The following is a 13,761-nucleotide window of genomic DNA, read 5'->3' as shown; positions in this document are numbered from 1 at the left end:
GGGACTCTAGTGGATTCCTTAAGCTTACATACTCAGTAAGGAGTAAGTGACACATAGGACCTGAGAGCTAGGTCCTCATTTGGAGCTATCGTTGTGTTGCTCTGAGGCCTGATGACCCCTCAGAACTAACAAATGAGGGAGTGGCTGTATGCTGCCTGGTACAGCCCAGGCATTATGCTGGGCACTGAGGTAGAAGGATGACAGATTCTCTTACTCTCTTAGGCATCTCACAGCTTCACATAGGGCTCAAGAAACAGACCAAGGCAGTCAGTTTGACAACTTCTGTGATGGATGGAGCAACATGTCTGTGAACACAGAGAATGATGGCTACTCACCCAGGCCTGTGAGGTCAAAGGAGGTTTCGCAGAACCATGCTATCTAATGATAGATCTGTCATGCCTACAAGATATTTGTGGTGACCTTGATGTTTGGCTTAAACCAGTAGAACATACTGGTGATGGAAAGCAGGTTGGAAATATTCTTTGTGGCTTAGGGAACCAGCCCAGGTTTTTTGGTTGTTTTTTTTTTTTTAAGTCTCTCCCCAGATAACCCACGAAATAGCTAAGAAGTAAAAGGGTCATCAGCAATTGCTGTCCTGTCCTATAAGATTCTCTGGCAGAGAAGACTGAGATGGGAATATGGAGGTCTTTGCTCATGGGTTGCCAAGAGAGAACCTGGGTGGTTCTTTGGAGATCAGTGCAGTGTCCTAGGCCATCTTAAGGATTGATTGCTAGGCACTCTCCTGCTACTCTGACACCTCCTAAAAACAACAGTCATTGCCTGGTGTTAATCGCCTTGGTCAAAGGAAAGTCTGAGGCTTTTTCCATGCTGGGACAGGACCCAGCTGGTCTCTGAAGAGACCTCCTAAGGCAAAGTGGGAATGAGACATGTGGTTCCCTGAGCATCTACTCAGTATGACATTTGAAGTTACAGTCCCTTTTTGTATCCAACACAAGTAGTGGGGCAACTGTCTCCATTGTAAGACAAGAAAGTAAAGCTCTGAATCTGTAAGAACACCATGCAAAGAAAAAACTTTTCTACACCATGTAAATGTGTTCTGAACTTTCCAAGATTGTAGCAACTTACACATAAGTAGCAACTCAGAACTTGATGTGTGGCTACTGTGAATGAAGAATGGGATTGGCATAAGTCATCACAGAATGATCAGATGGAGAAGCCAAAGACGTAAACAAGATTATGCAGTTAGTTTGGAACATAGGGTTCTAAAACACAGATTGTCTGGTTCTGAAAGGATGGGAACATTCCAGAAAGTTGCAGTCTATCTAGTCTTTCAGTTTGTGCTTTTCCTTCTCCTTGCTCAAGCTTAATTCAGAAAATGAGTAATACTTGTTTTCTGCCCATGCTAAAATCATCTTTAGGTGATGGAAATAATTCCAAGAAAAACAAGCAGGGTCAGAGTTAACTTTCAATCAAAGATTACTAAACAAGAGGATGTGAGTGAAAATAAACTTTCCTTTTCAGTGTACTAAGCGATTTAGGGAAGCTGTCAATTCAAAGAGTGAGGGAGTCGCATTTACATTGTTGGAACCCCAAAATTTTCTTCCAAAATCCTTTTAAAATCAGAAACACAGCCAGGCACTAGTGGTTCATCCATAATCTTAGTTGCTGTATTTAGGAGAGTGAGATGTGAGGATCATGTTCAAAGCCATCCCAGGCAGAAAATTCCATTAGACTTTTATCTCCAATTAATTACCTAAAAGCCATAAATGGAGCTGTGGATCAAGTGGTAGAGCACTAGCCTAAAGAAAAAAACAAAACAAACAAAAAAATCCATCAGGGACAACATCCAGACCCAGAGACACACACAAACACACACACACACACACACACACACACATGCACACACACACACACACAATCAGTCACTCACTCACTCACTCACAATCAGAAAAATGAAGACGGCAATGAGATTTTTCTTTTTTTTGGGGGGGGTCCAGTCATGGGGCCTGAACTCTGGGCCTGAGCGCTGTCCCTCAGCTCTTCAGCTCAAGGCTAGCACTCTACCACTTGAGCCACAGCACCACTTCCGGCTTTTTTCTTTTTGCTTATGTGGTGCTGAGGAATCGAACCCAGCGCTTCAGGCATGCAAGGCAAGCGCTCTACCACTGAGCCAACTTCCCAGCGCTGGCAATGAGATTTTTCTTGATCTGTTCCTTCCTTGGCTTAGTTTTCACTCAGTTTTTACTCCCGACTGACTTGGTGTCTTAAGGAACTTGAAATTTTAGAGAAATAACTTTGAAACAAGAATTCTACTTTGTATTCAGAAGCAAAATAAGGCAGTTGTGATAGGAATTTATAAATCTACACCTTTTATGAAACTTGCTTTGAACGTGAAGAAACAGGTAAAGATAAAGGGACTTACATGAGGTCTCCTGGAAGGTTTATGGCCCATGGAAGGACTTGTCCTTGTCCTGCCCATGTTATGAAATGATCTACTAAATTTCTGTTCTGTGTCCACTGTGCAGAGACCAAGGTGAAGAATGTGATGACATGAATAAGATGAATGGTGATGGCTGTTCCCTTTTCTGCCAAAAAGAGGTTTCCTTCAATTGCCTTGGTAAGTCGTTACCATGTCTCTGGTCCTGGCTGGTTGCTTATTTATAATCATGATAATTATCTATAAATGATGGTTCACTCCTTATATTACATGCTTATTGAGTGACTCCTACGTGTTAGGTACTGTTCTGGGCACCAGGGAATACTGCAATGAAAATCAAACAAGGGAACCTAGCAATACTGAAGAATAGCTATCTCGGTCCCTAATACATTAGCGTCTCATAGATGACGGAGATGACAGGTGAATTTATTTGATCATTCTTTTCTTCATACTAACTCTCCAGGATGGCCATTACCATATCCATGTAGGATTTTATTCTTTTTTAAATTAAATTAAATTACAATTTTTTTGTGTCAGTCCTGAGGCTTGAACTCAGGGCCTGGGCACTGTCCCTGAGCTTCTTTTACTCAAGGCTAGCCTTCTGCCACTTGAGCCATAGCACCATTTCTGGCTTTTTCAGTTTATGTAGTACTGAGAAATTGAACCCAGGGCTTCGTGCATGCTGGGCAAGTACTAATCCACATCCCCAGCCCAGGATTTCATGCTTTAGAGGTAAGACAAATCAAAAGCTAGGGGAAATGAATGGTAAAACTTGCCCACAATTACACAGCTTAAAAAAAAAGATTAAAGACAGAACCCAGTCTTGAACCTGATTTTGTCTGATTCTAAAATTTGTATTCAGCCCATTTTGCTATGCTATCTCTAGCTGGGATCCAGGAATTTCCAGAATCTTCATTGCAGGCTGGGAACTGTGGGCAGTCTCTCTGATCTGCCAGAGGAGAAATAGCAGACCCGCCTGTGTTTAGAAAGCAAATGTCCTTTTCCCACCTTGCCCAACTCAGATGGGAAATGTGTTTTCCTCTGCCTTCTAGCAGTGTCTGAGCGATCTTGTTGTTTCAGCCCCACTTGGGAGGCCCTGACCAGCCCAGGGCCAGTAAACAGACAGGGGTTGGGGGAAGGGATGGAATTTTGAGCTGGCCCAGATGAGATCATACTTCCTTTAAGATGCAAATCGATACCTGAAGATCAAAGGTCTCTGGGCTAATCCCTTGGGCTAGAGGTGAAAACTAATCACAATTCATTTGCAAGTACAAAAGACAGAGGTGCACTCTCTGAAAAGGAAAGGGGCAGCTACAGTGGGGGGTGGAGGAGGGGGAAGGGAATGAAAACCTTGGTGGGAAGAATTTACTCTGAAAGGCAATTTTCTAGGAGGACTAAAGGGAAGGAGATGTCATCGCGTCCTGGCATCTGCAGTGCATTACTGGAGTGTATGTTTAGACATTTGTTCTCCTCCTAGATTGAACTTCACGAAGGCTTAAGAACCTTGAATCACTTACCTTTAATTCCATTCTCAACACAAATTTATTGAGCACCTACTGGCTCCTTTGTACCAAACACAGGGTCTATATACATAACAAGGGGTGCACTGCAAATGTTTGTGTTTGAGGTGGGGGGGTGGGGTAGAGGAAGAACAAGGAAGAAAGGACTAGGGAGTTTACAGACACCTTAGGTCTTTCAATTGCAAGATATGGTTTCCTTCAGTCTTGTAATTTCCAATGCATATCTGATTCCTCTTAATTGTGGACTCTACTTGAACCTTACCATCACCTTCCTCACAACTAACTGACCTCGCTGGAAAATATCTGCCCATTTTAACTCACTTGACTGTGGCATATAATGTAAAGGCTCTGGGAAGGAAGTGGGATGTGGTAGAGTTAGGAGATGGTAGGGATGATTCCTACAGATAGAAGCTTGTGGCCCATGGAAAGGGTCTACGAACTATGGTCCACATGCCAGAACAGGCCTACTGTCTGTATTTGTAAATAGACATACTTCTTTTTTTTGTACATAGATCTATCTCTGCTCTCACATTACAAACAGATTCAAGGGATTACAAATGGCAGCCTATGGCCCAAAGGAACTAAAATATCTACTCTCTGGCCCCTTACTGTACACAGTATGGCATCCTCTTGAATTTGGATATTTGATAAGTGTTGGCACCGGACACAGACAGCAAATGAAAATCATGACACTAGTCATGGTTTCTTAGAAGAACTGGGGACTGGAAGAAGCTTGCGGAGAGAAAATGAGGCTGTGAATCTAAGTCTAGCTTGCTTGGCCTGGCCTCTTGAATGTCACTTCCTCCTCTGTGTTGAAATGACTGCTCAGGATTAGATCCACTAGGTTAGATGGTGATGCCTGCGTGATCAGGAGGAAGAGGAGGATGTGCATCTTACAGACTTTCATTCTCTACTGGATTCTAAGGGCTTGGCTCCCGCTTGCCATATTTTCTGAATACAATACACTAAGCACATTAATAAACTCCATTCTCAGGATAACTCTTAATGGCCTGCTTTTACAAAACAGAAAACAGAGGCATGGGGCTGTAAATGAAGGATCCAGAGTGACATGGTATCGTTGGAGTTAAACCCGGAGAGTCTTGACGCTGAGCCTACCATGGCAAGCTACTTGCAGAAAGGCAGCAGAGCTTAGGGAGTGAATGAAAACCATATCATTATGAAGCAATTCATGTAACAATTTAATGGGATGGAAGGCAAAATTGTCAGTAGTATGGATGATTTCCAGGGAAGGCTCTCTCTTACTTACCCCAGCATACTGAATAATATTTGTTTTTAGGGGAAGAATCTCAGCTGTGCCCTCCAATTGGCCATTTAGAACCTGATTATAGACACAGAGACACAAGCATTCCAGACAGAATGGAGTTCATCCAGAGATCTCAGCTCCCAGGGACCACATTTCAAGGACAAATTCCATAGCTTGAGTCTAGAAAACCTTCTTAAAGGAACAGCTAAAACAAAAATGAGACAATTTGACCCAGAGTCAGCATTCAGGTGTCAGAGAAGTGAAACTGGAGTGTCAATAGCTTTGCTGAGGAAGATATTATTCTCATTATTATGTGTGTTTAAGACATTATGTGTATGTAAGAGAACAAGTTTGAGCAAGAATGACATGGGTTTACAATATAGCTGTGTGATGTTGGCCAAGCCTCAGTGTTCTCATCTAGAAAATGTAAAAGCCCTCAAGCCTGTCTTCAATATTTGTGGGTATTTGCTATCAGAATCCCTTCCCTAGATTTAGTGAATCTCATTTTCATGGTGAATAAATCCTTCACTAGAGCTGCTGACCATCCGGACTTCTCCCAATTACTCTGAAGCTGGAGTGTAGACACCACAGCCTAGACTTCCCCATTCCCCTCCCAGCCTAGACTTGCCCCACAAATAGACACAACATCCTGAGACTTAGCATCTGAAGTTGATGGTGATGAGACATAGGAACTCTCAGCCCATATTTAATGAAGATGGAGGGAGCATTACACTCATGACAATTTTTAAAGTGCCAAAGAGGGACAACATCTAGAATCACAGCTGAAGTAACTTAACAGCTGTGGATCTCTGCACAAGATGGGTCCTGGGGCTGAATCTTAAACCTGGAATAGGAGGTGTCATAAGATGCAAGGCTAGCTCTCCAGCCCTCCCAGGGAGTCCTCTATTAAGAAGCCATCCAAACTGGATTTCTGTGGATTACGATTTAAAATCCTATCTGAATATTATTGTATCATAAATACTGTGTGGTTTAGTCCAGTGTGGAGAGTTTGGATGTGTTGGGTGAAGGGAGGCAGGAATTGCCAGGGACATCAGCCATGACCATCCTTTATGAAGAGCCATTATGTTGGATGGCAGTCCCGGGCTAGGTATCATTATTTCGTGTGAGCCTACTTATGAGCCCTCTTGTTTCCATGTGTAGATTTGAAGTCTTAACTGACTCCAAGTTAAATAGAATCAGTTTTCCTACCCTGCTGCTGCCTCATTTATTACAATGGCTTCCTTCCTTCCTCCCTCTGGTTTTCTTCTCCTTCCTTTTTTCCTCTTCCTCCTTCCACTCTTCTTTGACTCTTTCACCTTTACTTTTCTCCTCCTCCTCCTCTTCTTCCTCCTTGTCCTTCTCCTCCTCCTTTTCCTCCTCCTCCTTTTCCTCCTCTTCCTCCCCCTTTTCTTCCTCCTCTTTCCTCCCCTCCTCAGCCTTTGCTCTCTTTCTTCTTCACCCATGCTGCCCATTTTGCCCATTTGGAAGGGTTGTTTTCCCCACAGTCAATAACATCAGTGTGATGATGAATGACAGATTTATGGAGATGCCCCAATCACTTTTCAGAAGCCCACACATCCAGACGGATCCCCAAGGTGCCATTGTGTTATTATGCAACACCCCAAGGACTTCCCTTTCCCATTTTCCCACCCCCAGTATCCTCATTCACTAGTACATAATAAGTCACTTATTAAAACAAACACCACCCACAAGACCTCTTGGGCAATGCAGGCTTCATCCCCTCTCAATGTGGAAATTATCTTGTCCTCTTCCCCCTTTTAAAAATATAACATACACCAGGCCCAGAGCTTCAGTTAAGAAACGTGGTATCAGTGAAATAATAACACTGCCCCCCTGGCCCATGCTGGCTAGAAGCATTGTTCAGCAGCAGTAGGGATTCTACTCTAAGGCATGGAGTCATAAACTACAGCCAGGCTGCTGATAAAAGCTGAAGGAGGGAAGGTAATGGTCAAATTAGTCAGACAAAATGCAAAGGATCCCCAAAAGGGGTTCTACTTAGTCATATATCTTGAGTCAGAGCTGGAAACATGCTACCTTCTGAGATGACATTTAAGCCATTACAGGAGATGCAATGTGGGTTGTGTTTTGATTTAGTACACTATGGGGTCTCAGGGTAGCTCCATTCACATTCCAATTTAGATGTAGAAGCCTGTGCTGTTTTAAATCCCAAAGCAACAGTTTTTCCCTCCCTTGTGAAAGAAGGGAGACTGGGCACTCTCTCTCTCTCTTACTCCACCTGATATTAAGGAAGTCCCAGTTTGTCAAACAGATATTTCAAGGTTTGGGAGGAGGGTCAAATCCTGCCTGATGCTGATATATCATTTCTTTAGAAAAACAATGTGAGAAGGACCCCCAGGAACTTTTTCTCTTTTTCTCTTTCCTTCCCCACTCATCTCTCTGCCCACCTCCGGCTTCCCTCAGCCTCATTTTGTCTATGATCTCTGACACAGCTTCTCTAGTCCTGTCTCAGAGCCAGGACCAGTAACTCAATTAGCACTCCCTATAGCTGCGTACCCACCCCTCCCCAGTATGAGGTAGATAAGGGGAAGGACTGAGAATCAATCTGGCTCCCTACCAGTTACAGGGAGGAGCAGGGGGTCACCAAGCCTGTAGCCCCTCTGTCAGCTGCCCTGGCCTGTGCTGAGCCCAGGCGAGAAAGGAAAACAAGAAGATGAATCGCCATGTCTTCTTGGTGGATGTTCCAATGAGACTTAAGAACAACAGTGATTAAAAAGGAAAACAGTCCAGGCTGGAGGGAAGGAGAGCAGGGATGAATGGGCTCTGCTGGGAGCTGCATTTATTATTATTTTTCTTTCAAACAATGTGGAGTCATAATAGACTATCCACCTCTCACCTTACAAAAACCTTAAAACCTAAGAAGCAAAATAAAACTTTCTTCTGGCTGCATGAATTCATTCAGACCTCTCTCTGTGGAAAAAAAAAAAGTAGGTAATTCCCCCAAAACAGTTTCTTAAAAAAAAAGAAAAAGATTTTCTTGGCCTGAAGATAGATCTTTGAAGGAAGGAGGCAGGAGAAGAAAAAGAAGGAAAGAGAGAGAGAGAGAGAAAGAAAGAAAGAAAAAGAAAGAAAGAAAGAAAAAAGAAAGAAAGAGAGAGGTGGGGAGCGGAGGGAGGGTGGGAGGGAAAGAAAGAAGGAAAGATGGGAGAGAAGGAGAGAGAGAGAAAGAAACTTAAATGATGAGCATAATAGTAAAAATTTACTAGCCAGGATGGGCAGAGTGCTTAGAACTGACATAGGAACATATGCATTATGTGTAAGAATTCTGAGTTCAAAGCCTGGTACAGACATTTTTAATCTATACCTCAGTTTTCTCATCAGCAAAATAAGTTAGTAATCATTGTAGGGAGGATCAAATAGCTTACTAAGTTGGGGATGTAACTTGGTTGTAGAATATTTAGTTTGTTTAGCATTCACAAGGCTCTGGGTTTGGTACCCAGTACCATAAACAAATACAAGAGTTTGTTTATGTATAATATTTAAAACTGTGAAACCGGATAAGTGTCATATGTAGTAACCCAACTATATTACTACTACTACTAATAATAATAATAAAATAATACTGCTACTACTCCTCCTCCTATTATTACTATTACTAACATGCATTCAGAAGTTATATCAGTCCTCCCAGTGGCCATATGAGATAAATTATGTTATTATCCCAATTTGGAAGAGGACAAAACAGGAATTTACTCAGGGTCATGTAGCTTTTAGCAGATGGGAGTTTTGCTTTACACAGACAGAATTGTTTGCTTCACTGCGAAGTGATTTCAGCTACCAGGCACCCGATTGTGCCCACTTTTATGGTAAAAATCCCTTTTTTTAAAAAAAAAAAGACATTCCATTCATCCCTCCCAGGAACTCTTTAGAGCCAAGAATAATTATATCACCTTTACTGATTGAGAAATTGAGCTTCAGTGAATTGTCCAATGTTGTTTTGACAGGAAAGGGAGAAAAGACTTTAAATCTTATCTGATTGTCCTAAAGATGATGTCCCAGGCAGGCCCCTAAAAAAGAAGTAGCAAAGTATTTCTCTTTCCTGATATCTGTTTGGTACCACCAAGTCTCAGCAGGAAACAAAGTGAACATATTTGTCTTTGCTGTGTCTTTTTCATGAGTCATAAAAAAAAAACAACAATCATTTTCATTATTAACATCCTATGGATGTCTCTGCATAGCTATCTTCTCTATTTGGTGCTGTTTTCTTTCATTTACAACAGATCGCCCTCCACTGGCAGTAGCCTTATTGCTTTCCACATAGGATGCATTGGGTGCTTCATCCGTTGGCCAGGCTGAGTTGTAAAATATTGGAGCATAAATCCCAAAATCTATGTTTAGCCCAGTACAAATGGCTCATGCTTAGAATCTTAGCTACTCAGAAAGCTGAGATCTGAACTCATGGTTCTAAGCCAGCCTGGGCAGAAAAGGTGTTTTGTTCCAATTAACTAGCAAAAAGCTGGAGGTGGAAATATGACTCAAATGGTAGAGCACTAACCTTGATCAGCAAGCTAAGGGACAGCGCACCGCCCTGAGTTCAAGCCCCAGTAGCAGCACGCGCGCACGCACACACACACACACACACACACACACACACACACACACAAGCATGTGATCACAGTTACCACCTAGGTTGTCCTAGATAACTCCCATGTCCTCTGAGTCTCAGTTTCCTTCTCTGGAAAAGGACACAGAACTTCTTTCAATTACTTCTCTCTCAAGTACTGAGCACAAAGCAGCAGTTAGTGGATACTCAAGGTCAGTTAAGGCCACCTCTCCTTCCTCTTCCTCACACTGACTCTCAGTCAGTCCATAGGCAGACTCACTGCATTCCATGTGTAGCAAAATGATAGGAGGGCTGAGGGAGAGAAAGAAATTCCTTTACCCGGAGGGTCAAAGGGGTCACTGAAGGGACAAAAGAGCAGGAAAGGGAGGCAATGGGGCGGAAGGCTGACTTGTGGGCAGGACCAAAGATCTGAGTCCTTGGCTGGGAGGTCTGAGGGATGCATTCAAACAGTGTCAGCACCACTTAGCATCAAGCTTGCCAACCTGCCTGAGACCAGGGCTCACCACCTCCTTTGCAAACCCGGGAGGCCTACCCCACAGAGAGGCAAGGCTGGAATGAAAAGAAACAGGACAGCCTCAGACGCCAGCAGGGAGGAATTCTAACCCTCAGTCCAGGTCAGCTTCCTGAGTCTCAGGAAGGGGGTCAGGCTCGAGGAACAGACTTGGAGCTGGCTTGACTGCTAGGAATCAAGACGAAACTTTGATGTGTGGCCTTTGAAAAGCAGCCACAGTCCAAGGCAGGTGAATCTGAGTAGCCGAGAACAAGGACTTCTTTATGGCATTTAAAAAAAAAAGTGACCAGACATCCATCTGCATACACATGTGCCTTGAATGTGCATCTGTAAGCTTATAACTGAGGTGGGCCTAGAGATGGGGAGGAGGCCCCTGGGCTGGGTGAGGGCCTTATCCCAGCCCCTGTTTCTCTGCTGTGACTTGGAGTCCATATTGAGTTGGAAGAGACTTTTACTATTCATGAGCTGTGATCTCCACTTGCCCTGGGGGGAAATTGAAATATTAAGCAAGTAAGGGATATAGACTTAATTGTATCCTCCTTTTCTTTTTGGACAGAGAAGTAATGTGCTTAAAATAAAATGATGGATGAGCAGTCAGGGTTGTGTGAAAACCTCACTGTAAGGGCCTGGGGAAAAGACAGCTGCTTGCTCTCTACCATGTGTAGTGAGACCCGGGCAAGCTAAAGATGGTGCACGCTGGCTACTGGCGTTAGGGGGCTGATCCAAGCAGCTCCTGTTTATTGTGGCTTCTGTGTGAAACTCTGCTAAAAGAGAAGTGACAGTACAAGGAAGGGTGGGAAAATGACACTGATAATTATTTGAATCTCATGGTTGACAGCACCACTCACACACTCCTGGAAGTGTTTAAAGAAGGACCTCCTTTGTATGGATTGTCTGGAAAGCCTCTTTGGAGTTGTGGCATTGGGCTGGGACTGAAGGGTTGAACAGGAGACAGACACAGTAGGAAGCTGTGAAGCAGGGTGATGCTGAAGATGACAGGAAGCTCAGACTTTTCAGTCCTCAAGGCAAGGGAGAACTCCGGGAAGAAGGAAAAGAGCGTCAGCACCACTGGGCTGCGGAGAACCCAGGGAAAGCTAAGGACGAAGCCTTCTATGATCTGATCTCCTTCATGGCATTGAGAACTACAGTGATTTAGAAGGTAACCGGTGCCTTCCTTCTACATTCCGTGCCCTGCCCAGCCTACAACAGGCTTGGCCAATGACAGCTTGCTGCCAGTTTTGGCGCAAAAAAAAAAAAATTGATTGAAGCACAACTGTGCCTCTGTTAACATTCTGCTGAGGAGGAGGAGCTGATGCTTCCAACAGAGCCTTGAACAGCCCTCAAAGCCAAAATAGCCATTATCTGTCACCATACTGAAGATGTTGTTAAATGCTGGCATGGAGAGAAGAGACTATGTATAGGTGGTCTGAAGAAGAACCAGGCAAATTAGGCAGATTCAGACAAATGAAAAAGAGAGGGAGAGAGACAGACAGAGGCAGAAAGAGAGAAAGAGAAACAGACAGACAGAGAGAAAGAGAAACAGACAGACAGAAAAAAGACACAGAAAGACAGACACAGAGAAAGACGGGGATAAAAAGACAGAAACCTAGAGAGATACAGAGAAAGACAGACAGACCGACACAGAAAGACACCGAGAGATACAGCGCGAGACAGGTAAAGAGAGAGAAAGATACACAGAAAGAGACACAAAGAAAAACAGAGCTACCAAGAGAAAGGCAATGAAAAGAGAGAAAAAGACAGAGAGAAAGACACAGCGAGAAAAACAGAAAAACGGAGAGAGACGTGAGCCTATCACTTTATCACTCTCCTGGGCTGATGCTGTCATTGTAGTGCCTCCCATCCTATCCACTTCTACGTCCCCAACATCCAGCGCTAGACAGCCATTGTCTAATACACCGAAGCGTGTTCCACCGTGAAGCTAGAAGCAGTGCCCCAGGAACCTGGACAGCTTTCCTTCCTAAAAGCTCTTCCTCTTCTTGTGGCCGGCAGAGCATTGATAACTTGTGGAGAATCCACCCAAGTGTCTCCTTTTAGACTCCCAGCCAAGCTGGCAGCTGGGCATTATTATCACCCCTTTTCAGATGACCCAGTAGATTCCCCCCAAACATGTAAGCAGCTTTGGAGAGATGGCTTCCATTCAGTAAATATTTACTGAAATGCACAACCACTAGGAGAGAAACAAACCTTCCTGGGTGCTGCATCCCATGTCAGGCTGACTGCAGCATAAGACCCCAAAGGTTCCTCTCCTGATCCTCACAAAGGCCACACAGCAGTGCCCACCTTACTCTCACTTGGTACAAGGAGAAACTGAGGCTCAGGGAGATGAAGTTATGTTTTGAAAACAGGTAATTAAGTGGCAGCAATGGGATTTAAACCCAAATCTTCCCAGCTCCCAGAGTAGAATAGCCAAATCTTCTCTGGAATGCCAAGAATACATTTGAGTGGTGAAATACAACTAGATTTTTCATCTATTTCATATATATGTGTGTGTGTGTGTGTATATATATGATTCCTTTCTGTGGGAAAGTCATTTCACCATTCCAGACGAGAGTTGGAATAGCACAAATAACTTGGTGTTAATTAAATAATTCATGGATTTTTTTTCTTTATCAAGCTCTTCGGATTTACTCAATCGATCCATAAGGTATTTTCAACCTTAGATGGCATCTTTAGATAAGAAATCAGGGCACTGAGATATTAAGTAATATATTCACTTTCCCATTAAGGGATTCTTGTCCTGGAAGTCTGGCTTCCTAAACCCTCAGGCTTAACTGCTAATTCAAGCTGTATCTGCATCTTTAGGCTTAGCTGACAAAAAACAAAAGCAAAAACAAAAACAAAACACATATATACTCTAGAGCTGAACTGCCTAGCAGCAAACAGATAATGAGAAAAGGGGAAACGGTGCAGGAAGCCAAAGACATTTTCACATAACAAAAGGATCCCTGGGTCTCTAGAAGAAACACTGTCTGAAGTGTTTGTTTACAGATCATTAAATACTTAACAGAGGGAAAAACTGAAAGCCCTCTTTCTTGGGGTTGATACTGATTAAGGACCAAAGAGAAATGAACACAAAGCAAATCTGAAATTATCATACTTATTAAAGCATTGGGTTTTCCACATTAATTTACTGAAAAGAATAACAAAATACCCTGAGCTTAGTGTCTACAGTTCTTTGCTGAAGCTCCACCCTGACACTGCTTTTCCTGTTCCCTCAGGCAACAATCATAGGAGGTCCTATAAGACAGCTGGAAAAATACCTTCTCATATGGGTGTTTCTATTAAGCACCTGCTGCATACAAAACTTCTCTGCACTGTGAGGGAAGTAACAAACCTTTCACTGAGCCTCAGACGACAATAGACAATACTCACTGAAGATAGGGTGGCACTGGTTTGGAGACCACTCCTCCTTCTCCCCCTGCCCGCCCCCCACCCCCAAACCAG

At 43.4% G+C, this 13,761-nt stretch overlaps 1 protein-coding gene across 1 annotated transcript in view; it reads left to right on the top strand.

The window, feature by feature from the left end:
- Nucleotides 1-13,761, top strand: part of Pappa (pregnancy-associated plasma protein A, pappalysin 1) — a 230,050-nt gene that overhangs the window by 108,037 nt on the left and 108,252 nt on the right. The window contains exon 10 of the mRNA XM_013030108.1: nt 2,487-2,578. Coding sequence (XP_012885562.1) covers nt 2,487-2,578 — 92 coding nt within the window. The remainder of the gene's footprint in view (nt 1-2,486; nt 2,579-13,761) is intronic.

The sequence above is a fragment of the Dipodomys ordii genome, unplaced genomic scaffold (assembly GCF_000151885.1).
Source record: "Dipodomys ordii isolate 6190 unplaced genomic scaffold, Dord_2.0 Scaffold127, whole genome shotgun sequence".
Lineage (NCBI taxonomy): Eukaryota > Metazoa > Chordata > Mammalia > Rodentia > Heteromyidae > Dipodomys > Dipodomys ordii.
Note: the sequence above shows the minus strand (reverse complement) of the source record. Positions and strands in the feature narration are given on the sequence as shown.